Source organism: Theropithecus gelada, chromosome 5 (assembly GCF_003255815.1).
Source record: "Theropithecus gelada isolate Dixy chromosome 5, Tgel_1.0, whole genome shotgun sequence".
NCBI lineage: Eukaryota > Metazoa > Chordata > Mammalia > Primates > Cercopithecidae > Theropithecus > Theropithecus gelada.
This window is the reverse complement of record NC_037672.1, coordinates 70,598,599-70,617,028: the sequence shown is the minus strand read 5'-3', so window position 1 is coordinate 70,617,028 and position 18,430 is coordinate 70,598,599. Positions and strand designations below refer to the sequence as shown.

The following is an 18,430-nucleotide window of genomic DNA, read 5'->3' as shown; positions in this document are numbered from 1 at the left end:
TGGGGCTTCTTTGAATAACTGAACCACTCAGCCAAGAGTTGATCTTACATTCATCTCAGATGCAACCCTGACTTGTGACTGTTTCCCTTTTTTATAGTTCAGCAATGGAGGACTCGAACATAAGCTTTCTGAAGTCCGAGAATTGTGCAACACTCTTATTTTCCTTTTCTTATAGTAAGTCCCACAGTAATGCTCTGGTGTCCTTGCCATATTGTCAGGTAAACAAAGACTTTTCAGCCTTACCATCCTAAAAAACATGTCCCCTTCACAACTAAAATCTCTGTAACCATGTGTGCCAACTCACTGCATTGTTGCAGTCATTCCTCGCTATCAGCAGAGGATTGGTTCCAGGACCCCCTTTCTTCCCATGGATACCAAAATTCATCGATGTGCAAATCTCTTTTACAAAATGGGGTACTATTTGTGTAGTACCTTTGCACATCCATATACTTTAAATTATCTCTAGGTTACTTATAATGCCTAATACAATGCAAATACTATGAAATATGTTATACTATATTTTAAATTTTGTATTATCATTTATTGTTATATTGTTATGTTTTATTTTTAGTTTTTCCTGACTATTTTTGATCTGGAGTTGGTTGAATCCACTGATGCGGAACCCATTCATATGGATGGGCCAATTCATTTATACTCTTGGTTGCCAAACAAGTATACTGCTCAATTCATTTAGCTACTTCTAATTACATTGTTAAATGTCAGTGTATAAATATATTTCAGTAGAATGTATTACTACCATTGGTTTTTCATTCAAAGTACTATCTGAATGGAACCTTAATGCAAATTAAATCAACAAATATTTATGGATTACTTAGTCTATGGGCAAGATACTTATGTAAGGAATAATTTTTGATACCTTGTGACAAGTCTTATTTAAAAAATTGTTCCTTTTAGTGTTATGAAATACAGAAAGTCTTTTAATTTAAAACTACATCGTTGATTGTGAATGAATAAGCACAGTCTAGAGTGAAGACTGAGTGAAGAAAGTAATTTTAATTTTTTTCCAGGAGTAAATATAATCCTATTTTCACAAACCTTTTAGCAAAAGAATACAGTAAGATTTTTAGATTCTGTGAATTTTGTGATATTTATGGAGCTTAACAGAGCACATTTTAAGGGAACTTGTCTCATAATAAGGAACATTTATAGTTGGCATCTCCAAATTTGAGACTTTATTTTAACATAAAGCTGTGCTGAGAATATTTAATCAACCTGCTTAAGTTGGAACTATATCATTTCTTATTCACATGTGATGTTCCTTGATAAGATAGACGAATCTTTAAAAAGCCTATTATGTGTAATTTATAACAGCAAGATTAAAGCAAATTGGTAATTGCTTTACTATATTGAGAATTGTACAAGAATTTCAATTTAGCTGAGTGTTGTCCTTTGGCACCAAAATGCATTTCCTCCTTGAAGTGAAAATATAAGGTGACGTTAGTCTACACTATCAACATATTCCAGTTTCAAAGTTAGGTAGAGATAATCTGTTGGAATGACAATTTGGGTAGGTAAAAATAAATAGACCTATTTAGCAACAAAATAAGGATTCTGCATTACCTGGTTGCCTCTAAAATTTATTAGCTATTCCTTCTTTAAAGGAACTTCAAATAATGTGCTTTGCTTCATGGGCAAGTTGTAAATTAAATCCTGTTTGAGGTTAAGTAATGTGTATTTGGTGGGTTTTTTATTTGAAAGACCTTTGCCACCCTATTTTCTTGGTGATCAGAAAATGATAGTGATTTAGGCAGGGATGTGGGGAGTCTCAACTGATGCTAAATTCTAATTCTTATTTTGTGTTTGGTTTGCAACTGTTTTGAGAATAAGATATAATTATATATTGTAGAAAATTCCAAAAATCCCCCAAAAATATGTAGAAGGTAATTTTGCCCTGAAACCCATCAACCAGAATTAATCATTATTAACATTGTTGTGAACATTTTCCCATACATCTTAAAATTGATGTGTATGCAGATAGATTGATATATAGGACTTTATATAAATAAATTAATCATTATTAACATTGTCATGAGCATTTTCCCATATATCTTAAAGTTCATGTGTATACAGATAGATTGATATATAGGATTTTATATAAATAAAATCCTATACATAGGATTTTATATAAATAAAATCCTATACATGCTGTTACATAATTTTAGTATTTCATGGATGTCTTTCCACTTCAGTATGAATATTTAACATCATTTTTAATGACTACATATATTTATACACATGATGCATGTGCTATAATTTACTATAACAGAGCCCCTCTTAGTGGACTTTTAGTTTTTCCTGTTTTTTTATAAACAAAAAAAATGTAGGTGATTAACTACATGTTTATTATTGAGATTACCTTCCTAGGGCAAATTTCTAGCAGAATGATTGCAGGATATGCTCATTTTATTTTTTGATATTTGTTTCACATACACTACAGAAGGCTATACCAGTTCATATGTCTACCAATAACAGACAAGGATGTCCACTTTCTTATACCCTTGTGAAAACAGAATTTTGTCCCATATTTTCATTTTTGTCATTCTGTGGGTTGAAAAATAATGGTTCATTTTTATTTAATTCTAATTTCTTTGATTACTTAGTGAGGGTGAATCTCCATTCACATTTTTATTGATTGTCTATACTCTTTATACTTGTATCATTGGTATATTTTCCTTTTGGAGCATTTAGGGTTTTTTTCATTGCCTTATGAGAACTGTTTGTATAATAAGAATATTTTCTCTTTGCTTGTGAGAAATATTACAAACTGTATTTTTCTTAGAGCTGCCATGTCTTTTAACCTTATTTATGATTTCTTTTCCTGTATAGATCTTAATTTTTATGTAGCTAAAATTGTCAGTTTTTTAATAGTTTCTTCTTTTCATCATATATTTAGAAAGACTTTCCCTACCCCAAGATTAAAGAAATATTTACCCACATATTTTAGTTCTTTTCTGTTTTCATTGAAATTTTTTATCCATCTGGAATTGGTTTTTGTGTAAGGTTATACGGGCCTAATGTTTCCGATGATCTAGATACATATTCACAGCTCTTCAAACAAACAAAAAATATTAGAAAGCCCTCCATGTCTTGCTCATCCAGTCTATTAGACTTGGAACTGTTGGTAAGATTTTTGGCTTGTACTTTTCTTCAAGCAGGGAGATAATTCGTCTTTCAAGTCTTGCCTTTTTATCATTTCCTGCTGGCATTGTAAACAGAAATCCTGCTTATGACGACAAAGTAGTTTAGGCAGAGTGGATGGCAATAAGGATTTGGCAGCTGTGATCTGTCAGGACAGAAATCACTGATTTATTGGCTGTAGCTACACAGGGGAAATAAAAAATGAGGGTTGTATATCCAGTCTCCTTCCCCAGTGTAGATGAATGGTCTGTGTGACCAATCGTTACTGCTATTCTGAAGGAGAAGGGGAGGTACATCTCACATTTGGGGCACATGGGAATCACTTGGGGAACTTAAAAAAATACCAAATCTCTAGGCATTATCTTCATTGGTTCTGATTTAATTGTTTAGGGTGGAAATAAAGAGTCAGTATTTTTTGTATTAAAAAAATCTTCTGAGATGACTCCCATGTGACCCAAATTTGCTTTAGATACTTGAATCATTTCTCCACTTATTTTTGATCATGTGGTTTGGCTTATGCTGGTGACCTGACATCAAAACTCAGATAGGTAATTCCTCTCTGACTACTTATTTCCAGTGGCATTGGGCTACTTCATAATTCTTGACTAAACTTTAGCTTCAAAGGCTTATCTAGAAAAATTTAATTTTCTAATTTATTATTCAGTATGCTGCAGAGTTCCTTATGAATACCACCACAAGGACTGGCATTTCTTTTTACTGTTATAAACAAAAAATTTCTAAAGCCTGAAACACGACAGTAATGTTGGTAAATGCTTTATCATGTGATGCCACCTTTATTTTCCATACTTACTGGGTGGGAAATTGTCAAAAAAAAGAGAAAATTTTTTGTTTTCCTAGGCTGTTCTACCACTTTTCTCCTTAGCCTTTTTTCCCCTTCTGTTTTTGTCACTCAGCCTCCCTAAACAGGGTTATAATTATTAATCAAAATAATAAGTCCTTAATAAAAAGGACATAAAACAACAAAAGTCACTTTTTAGTGTTACATGAAGAAACCAAATTGCAATAAAGTCAAAGTTGACAGCATAGATTTTTAATATTTAATGTTTTATCATCTTGAATGTGCTTGCTTTGCATTAGCCATGACAGGTAATGGTGGCCTTGGCAGCCCTTGTCCCAAGTTGCTCAAAGACATAAAATGCTGGTATTACAAATTGTGGTTGGCTTTTAATTTTTTTTAGAATCTTGCTCCTATGGTCTAATTTCTTTTAGTAAAAAATATGTTTTACTATTCTGGGACTTGTCCTAATTTCTTGACTTTTAAAAAACACAGGCCATCCTTGGTTTAATTTTGTACCCTAATACAAGCTGAAAAATATTCACAAATGTTTTTGGATATCGATTTTGACTTCACTGCTGTCAAGTAAAACAAGCTATTTTGTTTATTATCATTGACTTGTGTGTGATGCAAAGGAATGTAAAATGGCTCTCAATGGCCATAGTGTTGCCACTTAAGATTTCTGTTGATTGAAAATTTGCTCTGGGAAATACTGTAGACCTAAAGAGGCTTTTTTTTTACCTGTTTCTTCTGAAGACTAATTTTATCTTTTCATATCATTTCTTTTTATCTGCTTCGTATCTTAAAGGAAAAAGAAATAATAGAGAGAGGCTGAAAAGAAGGTGATGAAAAGCAGCCAAGGAAAAGAAATCAACATTAGATTGTATCTCTGCTTTATACGAGGCTCTGTTCTTAGCTCTTTACATATTATTCTTTCATTTTATCCAAATAATTATCCTGTGAAGTAGCTATTGATTTTACAGAAGAGAAGTAGGATTTAGAAAGGTTACCCAGTTGGTCACTGGTAGAACTGAGATTTAAATTCAGATGTCCCTGACTCCACGACAGGCTCTTTGTGCTGAGCCACCTGGAAGAGACCTTACAGACTATCCAGTCCAACCTCCTCTTTTTTTTTTTGAGACTGTCACCCAGTCTGGAGTGGAGTAGCGTGATCTGAGCTCACTGCAACCTCTGCCTCCTGGGTTCAAGGAATTCTCCTGCCTCAGCCTCCTGAGTAGCTGGGACTGCAGGCGTGCACCACCATGCCCGGCTAATTTTTGTGTTTTTAGTAGAAGCAGAGTTTCTCCATGTTGGCCAGGCTGGTCTCGAACTCCTGACCTCAGGTAGATTGATCTCAGCCTCCCAAAGTGCTGGAATTACAGGTGTGAGCCACCACGCCCGGCCGTCATCTAATATTTAAATACATACAGTACACATATTGTTGCCATGTATCATTTTATCAGTCAGAGACTATGCTAAGCACCTTACATACATTATCTATCTAACATGCATACTAACCCCAGGAAGCATAGGTAAGTTAAATAACTTGCGTAAAGTCATTGGTCTAGGAAATAATATGGTATAGATGTCAATCTGGGATTGTCTGACTCCAGAGTCCAGTGCTCTACCCTAGTATCTCAATTTTTCCTCTCCATAAAAATACTGAAATTGACTGAGGTGAAGTCACATTTCTAAGACCATCAGCTCTCTTTGGCAGAACGGAGCCTCGACTGCAGATTTCTGACTGCCAGTTGTTTGCTCTTTCTACTCTTCTACAGTGGTGTCACATGATCAGAAGTGGAATAGAATGAAAGCCCAACCAAAATGGACTGGAGCACTTTGTGGCATCCTGTGGCTCCACACCTCAGAGTTCAACTGTCCGCAGCCTCATAAATTGCTAGGAAATTTGTTCCTCTGAGAAATCAGGTGTAGAAATACCTTTATGAGTTATGGCTTTTAAAAATACACATATCCACACATTGTTTTCCTTTTTGTCTCAGCGAACACTGAATATAATAAATCAGCAAAGAGATTTCTGATAGTTCACCTTATAAATTGCTTTAAACTTTAGTTACAGTTAAACTAGAGTTATTCATTGATACTGTTTTTTAAATTTCTGTATTGTGAAGAGGAAAATGTCAAATAGTTCTTTTCTCAGAAATACTGGAAACATCTCTAAATTTAAGCAAGTTTCCAGTGCAGTGTGTATAATCAATCACCTGTCTCTGTTTCAAGATTGTCAGCAACAGAATGGAAACTGTAGTACTTACCAAAGGATCAAGTACTGAAATAAAAATAATCTGCCTTTTAACAGTTGCATGGTTTCCATAAATTAAAGTGGTTTTCTGGAAGAAATTGGTTGTTATCTTTACTGAATGAGCAACAACGCCTGTTGACCTTTGATAGGTGGAACCTGGAGTATGATTTGTGCCTTGCTTCTTCGTTCCTTTAGCATTTGCTGAGTGCCTACAGACCACATGTAGAGATGGTGGATAGCATGATGAGAGAAAGAGAAACATGGATGATGCCAGAAGACCCTGTTCTTATCCTCCCCGAGATTAGTAGCTGTGTCAAATCAAGTAGAGAATGCAAAAATCTCTCCTTTTGAATTGCTCCTTTCCCCTTTATATTCTCCCTTACATTCAGTCAGTGCTGTCTTGATCCCATAGCAATGATAAGAAATATCACTCCTTGCTTGATAAAGAATGTTGTAGTGTATCTGCCTGTCACATGCACCCAGAGCATAGCTTGTCCTGCCACAGGAAGCATTCAAGTTTCTACCTTTCATCTTATGCACACACTGGTGTAAGTTGTAAAAAAAGAAAGATAAATTATAAAGACGTTGAAAGCCCACTGTCTATGCACAAGGGTTGAAACCCCAGCCTATGGTACACCTTTTATCCTTACGAGGGGTGAAGTCTGGTTGGGCAAGTACATACACTAAAGACCCAAAGACTTATGTCACATTGAATGTGAATTTGTTCATATCATTTAACTCCCCTGAATCTCAATGTCTAAATGTTTAAGAAATCAAGGTAAATGCTATTTGTTGGTCTAGGAGAAACTTTTCTGTCTTCTCTGCATAAATACATCTTGGTTCTGCTGCCCTTTCTTGTTATTCTGGTTTCTGTCCCTGTGAGGAAGAATGAGCAAGATAGTCTCTCTGCGGAATGGCTATAAATAATGAGATGGCACCCTTCAGCCATGTGCTGGACCTACATCCATGTAAATGGAAGTCCTTATGAGACCTTCCTGCCAGGCTTCAAACCTAGACTTCTGCATGAACTGGACTTGTTCTGGATTTTTTCAGAGTGTGTGTATTTGCCATGAGAGAAACCAGTCTTACTACTTAATTGTCACCTCTTGTTTTTTATCCACCGTCATCCCAACTCTATTATTGTCTAGTGCTGCTCTAAAGGACTTTCATTTGTTTTCTGAATTGAATTCTACCCTTAAAAGAGGAGCATGTGGTACTGCTAGTGTCAGTCTGTGGAGAATATTGCTGTCTCTGAAGTAGCATAAGAAATATTTTGAGTAATTATTGTAACAATGGTCTCCTAAGCTTTTGAGTGGAACTTACTGTGTTTAAGTTTTGTAAGTTGATTTGAAAAACAATTTCTTCATAATCATTTTACGTATATTGTATTTTCTTTAAAAATGATAAGTGAATGAGAAGTTGCTGGAGAACTTTTGGGACAGTGGTAAGAGGTGGCCTAGTGAGGTTGACAGATGGATAGGTTAACTCAGGGGTTGAGGGTCACAGGAAATGGCTGAGGGGCGCTGCAGATTCCCCAGAAATCCACTCTGCTCCAGTCAGGGGGTGGTTTCAATTAAAACGCTTATTTTTTGTGACATAAATCATACTTCTAAGAACAGGTAATTTATTGTTTAATTGAAGAGAGAACTCTTCCTATACCAAGAGATCACATGATTTTGCTCCACTGTTTTGTCTACCACTGAATATATTATTGTGTCCTTTAAAGCTATAGAATTTCTTTACTCATTTGAAAATGTTTTATTTTGCAAATTTTAATGTTCAGATTTATAGCTTCATGTATTGAATAAAGGGTTTCTGTCATCTTTTTATGTTTAAAAATCATGTCTTCGTAAAATATTATTTTATGTCTACAAAAGAACCTTCCTACAAATACACATATGCTTGTCTATAGGTTGGTACAAAAGTAATCGTGTAGTTTTTGCCATTACTTTAATTACTTTAATGGCAAAAACCACAATTACTTTTGCACCAACCTAACTACTGACTAAACTGATAACTAAAGTTTGAAATAATGAAAAATACAGGAAACAGGCTAGTTTGTCATCCTTGAAAGCATTGGTCCGGAGTGATGTGATTAGGAAAGTTAGGACAGTTTTGTAAGTCAGTGATCCTTGTTGACATCATTGATGATCCTTGTTGACATCCTTTGTTTTTATTATGCTAAAGGAAAATAATGGGTTGATTTCCATAGATGTAACTAAAAGGAAATGTGGCCATAAAAGACTACCTGTTTATGTTCCAGCACATATATTTTCTCTAGAAATAGTTAATTGAAGCTTTTATATAAGTTTACATTGGACACTGAAAATGTAATGAGAATGTCTTTTGAAATTGGTGTTTTAGAAGTTGCAGAATGGAGGAAAGATCACTTTTTTGGTCCCCTTTGTGCCCCTCTCTACTTCAAAGGTATTTATCTAGGGAAAAAAAAGTAGCTTTTGTGCATAAAAGATAGCTACTTATAAGTGCCTACTATGTGCAAGGCGAAATCAGGCTAAAACACTGAAGGGAACCACAAAGAGGAAAATGCCACCAAAAATACCAAGTCACTTCTAACCATTTGACTTTTTGTGTAGAAGCTTCAGTTAGTATTTTAGTAAGGATCAGAGCCACCTTTTGCCTCCTATACACCAGCCGTCATAGTAATTATAGTGCTTTAGAGCAGGTCGACCCTTGGAGTAGGGAACAATGACTAAATTGTATGTAAGGTGAAATAAATGGTGGCAATATGCATATTGGTAAGAGCCTTTGTTCTTCATTCTTTATATGTTAAGACCCTCCTAATAGTATATTCACGTGGCTTTGTTTGCCTAGTGACATCACAAATGAAAAGAAAAAAGACGTGTTTCATTTAACATTTATATTTTCTTTATTTTAGGGCGTGTTGGAGAGTTTCCTAGGCACTGCTGTCTCTGGAGCCATCTTTTGCCTTTTTGCTGGTCAACCACTCACTATTCTGAGCAGCACTGGACCTGTCCTAGTTTTTGAGAGGCTTCTATTTAATTTCAGCAAGTATGTACATACATATTTAATTGCAAATTAGAATTGCTTAATTGTAGAACCTTTATAGGCCAGATAGAGCATAGAATAGTGATTAGGGAGATCTAAAAATCACTCAGAATACTGGAATGTTCAGATGTGAGAGGTGAAAGGGTCTTAGCAATTAGGTAGTCACCACTTGTTCAGGTGTGATTCGACTGAGACTGTTACGTTGTGTGCGTCCTTGCTCCCTTCCCACTTTTTCTCTTTCCTGTTGTCCTGCCCTATGCTCTAGGGGCTGATGCCTGTGGACAGCAGCACCCATGCCCCTTTGCCTTCTGGCTTCCTCTTGGGTTTGGCTAATGGGGAGCACCAACAGAACAGGAAGAGAGAGAGAGAGAGAGGTCTGAGTATGTCTGCCTTTCCCCAGCTCACCATCTTTGTTTTAGCACAGCATTCTGGCAGTGCTTATCCCTGAGGACTTCAGCCCCTGTCAAGTGGCTTATCCACCTTGACTCTAGCCCTCACCAGGCTCTGGTAGCTCTATTCCTTCCTTGGCCTTTTCAAGCCTGAAGTTAGTAGTGGCTTCCTGCTGTTGATGGTCCCTGAGTGCCTTGCCATTTGTTGTTACTTCAGAATGCATTCTATTTCCTGCCATGATCCTGACCAACATACTAGAGAAATTAAATTGATTAAGTTCACATCATTCAATAATGAAAGAGACAGGATGCTCTTTACTTAATCCACTGCTCTTCACCCCCAGTTTCATGTTCTTAACTAAAGATAGCTTCCAAAACTCAGCTGAATAAATACCTAACATTTATTGAGAGTTGATCATGTACCAAGTATTATCCTAATATATGTACTAACTCATTTAATTCTTACAGCAATCCTGTGAGGTAGGGACCACATCTTGATTTATAGATGAAAAAGTAAGCACAGGAACAATAAGCAAATTGCCTAATATTACATCACAAGTCATCAGTGGGGCTGGGATATGAATTCTTGCTTTCTGACTCCAGAGTCCAAGTCTCTTCAGGAATCACTAGACGTTTCTAATGGGCATCATAATTATGATATCAGCATTTTCTTTTAGAAATTGATGGATCATTTTAAGAAGGGGAAAAATTAGTTAAGTGAATTATCCAAGTGGCCACATTAATACACAAGTAGATTCAAAATCAGATTGGGTCTTCTACCCTCTTTCTAATGTAATTGATACCTCTAAGAGAGAATCGCCTTTACTGGCAGATCTCAATCCTTAGGTAGATTGAAGAATGTGTCATGCCTTGCTGGCACTCCTTGTCAGCATTCCCATAGTCTTACATTGTTATACAGTTTTAGGATTTTAATTTTAGAATTGTCATTACCTTCATAGTACATCATGGACTTAACGGACTCATATATAGCCTTTAAAAGTGTGTGTGTTATCAAAAATAGTCATAGGATGGAGGCGGGAAAGAAGATTTAAAACCAGTTTTTTTGAAAACAGGGTTGAGGACATCAGCAGGAGTCTTTTGAGAATGTAAAAAGTTCCAAATATTAAGTAATATTGTGAGTTTTCTGTAGGTAATTATTACTATAAATCCTTTCTCATAATTCTCAGAACATTGGAAAGAATTTTATTCATGTCAGTTTATAGAAAGAGTCAAACAGTTTTTATATGTTTAAGGAAACATTGTGTGAGACAAGAAAGCCTTTGTAGAAAGATTAAACAAGGATGTACTATAAACAGGAACAAACATGCACAAACTTTGCAGAAAGATTTATTGGATGAAATGTGATCAGAGCCTTAATCTACAGAAAATGTTTGCATCCCAGTTTGTTTTAAGTAATTGTGAGATACAGATTATTTCCTTTTACTAAGCAAGTTCCTTTCACATTCTCCTTTTTTTAATCATAATTGGTAACATAACATAGTTCCAAGTGATTTCTTTGATAACAGTTGTAAATCAACAAGAAACATTTGAGAAGCCATGCTTTAAATCCATCACTGAGTAATATGTGGCAAGCATTATTTTAATCACAATGCTATATCATTTGTTTGTGTAATAGCACCTGCAGTGATAATATTCTGTCTAGATACAAAATATTTGGATAGATCACTATTTCCCAAAGTGTGTTTCATCTATTACTAGTCTTATTCCACGAGCTCCATGAAAAAAAACTTCTGTGGTCCCAGTAAGTCTGGGAAGTGCTGTATACCGTATACCCACCTCTTGGTAATTCACTTTAGACTTTAGCATGCAAGAGATCTGAAAAAGTCCTTCAGGTAAGAACTATTTTACTTTGTCTTGCCCAGATTTTCCCCAACATGTTTTACCATTGTTGAAGAATAGGTAGATCCTTGCTTTGTAGGTTCACTGGACTCAAACTCTGTATAATAATGGATTTATTTCTGAGGTTTTGATATTTGCCCTGTAAACTGGAGAATTATTTTAAAGGAATATGAATGATATGCTGCCATCTCTTAAAATCAGTAATGGAAGGAAGAAAATAGCTCACAACTTTTCAAAGGACACTTGTAGTTTTATTTCCCAAATTCTGCAATCCGTTTTGCATTGTTTTTACACATTTTATCACAATAATAATTAGATTCCTTCTTTTTACTTGAGTGAGGAATCTGAAAGATGTTTCGGCAATGTGTTCTAAGCTATATAAAAACTTCACAATTAAGGTTGAATTTTAACTTGTATTATTATCATTTGGTCATTCAGTATTTTTTTTCCTATATTCTTTAAACAGTTTACTTTTAAGCCTTCAAATTTTTAATTCTTCCATGATATTACTGGGTGTATTCTTTTAGGGAGTTTATATTTCTTTGTCAGTGGCTGCACATTAATTTCTGTAGCATATTTCAGATATGACTTCTTCGGTTTATCTGTATCCTTGGTTTTATGCTACTGAGAAACTATGATTCAAAATATCTAGGAACACTGAGTGGTGCCATAACGATATGAATCTATTTTTTCCTTTTAATTCACCATAATTTCTTCTTTGGTCTCTAATATCATTTCCTGTTGCTTTTTAAAACTTAATTGCTATTTAAATTTGGCACGAAGGGAATTTATTGGATGTAATAATACCATTTTACTGCAGTCATTACTGATGATCAACTTATTTAAATTTTTCTCATTTCTTATTCCTCTTTCTTCTTGATGCTCTACACATATCACTTTCATAATGAAGTGCCATTGGCTTTATTGACTTTATTTGGGTCATTCTTGTTGAACTACTCTAGAATTGCTTAAGTCTTTTAAAGCAGCTAGTTTAGTATATTGTTTAGATTCTAAGGTTTAAGTTTATACATGTATCTTTTCCTTTGTACCCAAAATAATGTTGTTCCTAACCATTAGCTAGTTAATGGATTTGTTTCTCATCCTATCCTGTAAACATTAAATCTATAAACAACTACTAGTATTCCTAAAACAAATCAAGATTGCTCTTTTATCTTCTTGCTAGGGTAGCAAAACTAGGTAATTGTTTAAAATTTTTATTTTAGGGAAAAAGTATGTTGGCTCAGAAGTAACAAAACTGTGTTTCTTAGTTGTTATTCTGACACTGACTCATTGTATGATAATGTAAATTATCTGAAATTTCTAGAACTCAATTTTTTCTATAGTTTACTTATCTCACATAGGCATGCATAGGATTAAAGCAGTGGTGTTCTGGACATAAAGCAAACTGCAAAGGAAAGTAAAAGTTATCTTCAGAAGGATCCCATAAAGTCTATCGAAGATAACTTACCCCAGTATTAATAATCTCCTTCTTCAGTAATGTATTTCAATTGCGTGATTAGATAAGAAGAGAGAAACAAAAGAATGACTTTTAATATTCACCCTATCTAGAGCTAAATACAAATCAGATGGGGAACCATGCTATAATTTTTAAAACAAACACCTAAGAATCAAGAGATTTGGCTTCTGGTCAAGCTCTGTCATTAAAACCTTGATGTTGGATAAATGATTTAACTTCCATTGGTCTTGGTGTCCTTACCTATAAAATGAGACGTAATTTGACAGATTGGTGTCTGTATTAGCCAGTGTTCTCCAGAGAAACAGAACCCATAAAATGTGAGTGTGTGTGTAGATTTATTATAAAGAGTTGGCTCATGCAATTACAGAGGCTGAGAAGGCTGGCAGGCTAGAGACCCAGGGGAGCCAATGCTCCAGTTTGAGTCTGAAGGCTGTCTGCTGTAGAACCAGGAAGAGCTGATGTTGCAGAAGTTCAAAGGCAGTCTGCTGGAGAATTCTCTGCTGCCCTGGGGAAGGTCAATCTTTTTTGTTTTATTCAGGCCTGCAACTGATTGGATGAGCTCCCCCCCACATACTATGGAGGGTGATCTGCTTTACTCAAAGCCCACCAATTTGTATGTTTATTTCTCCAAAAACACCCTAACAGAAACACCCAGAATAATGTTTGACCAAATGTCTAGGCACTTTGTAGCCTGGTCAGGACATAAAACTAATCATCACAGTACCTAAAGAACTTTGAATTCTAATATTCTATAATTTTTAGCTATCACAGGAACAGTCATGTCTTGGTTGCATGAGATATAGTTCATAGGTCAGTGTCAGTAACTGTCTCAGGCAAGTCTTAAGTACAGACATGCATTTATTCATCCTGCAAGTCTTTATTGGGCACTTTCTATGTGCGAGACACTGTGCTAGGTAAAGAATTTGAATTTTATTCTAAGGGCAATGGGAAGCTATTGAAAGATTTTAAGGTGGGGTGTCTGACTTTCATTAAAAATGATAATTTTGGCTGTGGTGTGGAAAATGGCTTTCAGTAAGGCAAGTATAGATATCAGTAAGGATATCAATGAGGGGGTGTGTATCAGGCAAAAACTTACCTGTGGGTTGGGTAAGATTGGGTTGGTGCTGATAAAGGTGGAGAGTTGATTGCCTATGGGAAAGTTTTAAGATATATCATCAACAGTTATCAGAAACTCATTGTCTAAAAGCAAGGTTCTAGAGTGTCCAGCATGCACAATCCTTGACTTTTTTCTTATTCTCATGCAAGTAATACATACTACTACCTGCTTTTTCATCACAAATAAATTGAGTTTAAAAAATCATTATAAAGCACTCTCCACATACTTTTAAAGGAATCAGTATAAAATGGTAAGACATTAACACTTGACCCATCCTTTCAGAGTTGTGAATCTTGAACTATTAATAATTCAGTTGTAAGAAATGGGAAAGGCCTCAAAAGACGGTGATCTCCTTAGATAGAAGTAGCCTATTCTAAGTCTGCTGTGGGACAAACACAGAAGGATGTTGGTCGCAAGATGCTTCACACCCAGCTTCAGCAGAAGAATATCAGATCTGTGGGCAGACTTCATAAGCTCCATAAGACGTGGAAGGGTCTGGCAGTAGCATGGCAAGATAGCCTTTCTTGGTCTGATGACGGCTCATGTTTCTAATTCCACCTCATGTTGGTGGCAGTCTGTCCACACACAGTGAGCAGTACAGGCCATCTTGTGCCATGTTATCTTTTTAACTACTTTTTCCTCTTCCTGGCCTTGCTCTCTCTGGTCTGTCCAGAAAGTTTCTACTACTTATCCCTGAACACCTTGAATTTTTTCTGCAACTTCCTCTTTCCTTCCAACCAGAATTAGTTACTCCTTCTTCTGTAACATTATCACTTACTATTTTATAGTGTGATACATTTATCGATTTGTTTCCCTCAGTAGACTGTGATGACATAGGGACAGAAAACATATTGATCTTAGTGTCTTTATGAACCCATAAAGCTCATACAAACATTTATTGAACACATACTAAGTACCAGTGTTAGGTTTGCAAATTATTTACTCTATAAACTCTAGGAAGGTAGGGACCATATTTTTTGAATGAGAAAAATAATAAGGTTTTCACATATTAATGATATAACTACTCTGAATGTGTTTTCCTCAAATTTTTATTGTTTTGAAATTGTATCATTAGACTAAATTCTTAAACTTAGTGCTTTCTGGCTGAAATAGAGTTTCACATTTAGTGGCTAAAGGTGATCTTGTATTTTTGTCAATCTTTCTGTAGACATTTGGTAGTTTTATATTATTCTTTGTGTTCCAAAGAGGAGGGATCTAAACACCTTTCTTTCTTTTTTCCAGGGACAATAATTTTGACTATTTGGAGTTTCGCCTTTGGATTGGCCTGTGGTCCGCCTTCCTGTGTCTCATTTTGGTGGCCACTGATGCCAGCTTCTTGGTTCAATACTTCACACGTTTCACGGAGGAGGGCTTTTCTTCTCTGATTAGCTTCATCTTTATCTATGATGCTTTCAAGAAGATGATCAAGCTTGCAGATTACTACCCCATCAACTCCAACTTCAAAGTGGGCTACAACACTCTCTTTTCCTGTGCCTGTGTGCCACCTGACCCAGGTGAGGGCATCACACTTTGTGTTTATGCTTGCTTTGTATTTGGAGGAAGGTGTAGGCTCCTTGCTTGCAAATTTTCAGCATGCTGTCATGGTCCTCAGGAATTAGTCTTGTTTTTTGTCTGAAAAACTGTGCTACTGAATTTGACGTCTCATTGCCTGAGGTATTTTAGCTGCATGATTCAACCAGGAAGGAGACCAGGAGCTCTGGAATGTGAAAATAACCAACTCAATATTTTGAAATTAACTCAAACTGTGGGATTTGCAAGGAATTTATGTGTACATTATTCTTGATTTTATAAGTGGGGAGACCTGGATACATGTATTAACAGATATAAATATGTGACAAACTTACCCTCTGCTGCTTCTTTATTGGTGTAGGAATCTCTTCCTTTAAGTAAACTTTTAATACATGATTTTAAGCTTATAGAAGAAAAAGATACTAACCCACTTCAGACAATTTGAAGCATTAAATTAAGAAAAAAGAACTTCAGATTGGAATTGCCTAGCGGTAGAATTTTATAGTTTATCTCTGCTAGACAAATAAGAAAAGAAAGGAAGAGAGAAGAAGAAACAAAAGAAGGAATGTGATGTTCTAGGAGTAGATTTATATTCTAGAGTCCAGAAGGACATAAAAACAAAAGTAATTCCTGGAAAGGAATGTGATTCTCTATATCTTAGCCCTTTAAAATCTATCATACCAAACATAAGTTGATATCGTAAGTTTTTCACAAGAAAAAAAAAAATGTTCAGCTTGGTCTTTGGAATTCTTTGTTGGAGTAATTCCATGATAAAATTCCATTTTATAATATGAAAGGCATTTCAAAAAAGGATTTACTTTGAGGGAAGTTGTTTTAGATCTTCTCTCGTATAAAAAGGAATAGAGACTGGGTGCAGTGTCTCTTGCCTATAATTTTGAAATTAACTCAAACTGCAGTATTTGCAAGGAATTAATGTCTATATTATTCTTTGTACAGCACTTTGAGAGGCTGAGGCAGGTGGATTGCTTGAGCCCGGGAGTTTGAGACCAGTCCGGGCAACATTATGAAACTCTGTCCCTACAAAAAATAGAAAAATCAGCCGGGTGTGCTGGCACATACCTGTAGCTACTCAAGTGGCTGAAGGGGTAGCAAGACTCTGTCAAAAAAAAAAAAAAAAAAAAAGAAACAGAAAAAGGGATAGGCATTTGTGTCAGACAATTAAATGTTAGTAGCACTGGGGATCCTAGGTCATGCAATTAGCTACAGGTCTGTGTCCCTTAAAATAAAAATTGATATACAGTCCATACTTTTTACTGAGGTCTTTTAGTACCAGAAGTATAGCAGTGTTCAAAGGGCTGGGACACAAATGTGGGGCACATTCATGCAGTATCCACTGTGATTTATAGATTCTGAGGAAAAAGCTCTTAATGTTTACCGCAAAACTAACATGGTTATAGACTAGAATGCAGAATGCTTATGAATTTAAAAAATAAGCAAGATATTACAAATTATTTTTATGCTTGTGGCATGCCATTTCAGATTGTTCCTAGATATTTTGGTATGCAACTCATTCTTCTCTGCCACATTGGTGGAGAAGTCTTAGAAGACCGATATGTGTCTTGAATTGAGAGAAAAGAGAACACTACTTCCCTCACAATGAGGCAGTCAGTAACACTGACGACAAGCTAGGGCCTTGTTGGACTTTGCACTCATGGATTCTTTTTGTGTTAAGAAAAATCAGCAGACATTAAAATAAGACCCACATTTAAAAGCAATGCAGAAAGATACACAAAGTAGAAATTTAAAGATTCAGACTAACAAGAATGCCATATAGTTATAAAAGCTAACTAGTGTTCAGCTGTAGACTGATTTGAAATATTTGATAGTACTTGGAAACAAGCACAATATATATCACTCCACCCTTGATATATATTATTATTAGAATCCATTAAATGTGCTCCCCAGAGAAACACAGATGTTACTGTCACTCAGCTATATGGAGCTCTTCCTAGGAGAGAAGGGGGATAAAACTCCCAATAACCATACAACCTGGACTTTCAGGGAAGTCCAGGTATTCAAAATATTGGCTTTATAAACATTTAATTGTGAGATTTTCAGCCTTGCCTTACATGTATTAATTTATATATAAATATATGTATACGTTTATTTATGACTTCTTAGACAGGTTTGAGTAATCATACACTAAGATTTTCTAAAGGAAAAAAAGTACTTTGAGGTATTCATGAAGCCAGATGAGGGCTTTGTCAGCACACCTGTCACACAGAAAAAACCATCTAATGTCAACCCCATACCTACCTGAGGCGAATGGAAACTTGTGTTGGTTGTTTTATTATTTGGATGTTAGAGAAGGTAACATGAAACCAAGGAAGACATATCTAAATGTGTTCAAATTATAAAAAGTACTATGGTTTTACATGTAATCTTCCTTCTAAGAAGGATCTTTGTTTTTTTTGAAAAAGTGACATTAAGGGTGGAATCTATTTTATACTTGCATGGCAAGTGCTGGCGTAAGTGGTGATAGCTTTTCCTTTGTCCAGTTTTTCCCAGGTTGTGTAAAAAGTCAGCGCTGAGTAACAGGAAGTTGTCCAGAAGGACTCTGGCAATTCCTGCTACCTCTAGTTGGTACCAATAAAGTAGTGTCACAGGGCTTTTAAGTCAGAAGATCCTGTATTCAAGTCCTGGTTTGGCTAAGGCCAAATGTGTGACTTTCAGCAAGTACCTTTTCCCAAGGTAGCTTAGCCCCATCTTCCTAATCTGTAAACTAAGGTTAATAATAGTACCTATCTTATAGATTTATTTTGAAGGAAAAAGAAGAACTATTACAGATAAAATTCTT

At 35.5% G+C, this 18,430-nt stretch overlaps 1 protein-coding gene across 5 annotated transcripts in view; it reads left to right on the top strand.

Moving 5' to 3' along the window:
• The window catches only part of SLC4A4 (solute carrier family 4 member 4), a 385,984-nt gene that overhangs the window by 271,676 nt on the left and 95,878 nt on the right, over nucleotides 1-18,430 (top strand). For all 5 annotated transcript variants that reach the window (XM_025386057.1, XM_025386053.1, XM_025386055.1 and 2 more), the window contains 2 exons: nucleotides 9,109-9,242; nucleotides 15,325-15,596. In XM_025386057.1, the coding sequence (XP_025241842.1) occupies nucleotides 9,109-9,242; nucleotides 15,325-15,596 (406 nt within the window). The remainder of the gene's footprint in view (nucleotides 1-9,108; nucleotides 9,243-15,324; nucleotides 15,597-18,430) is intronic.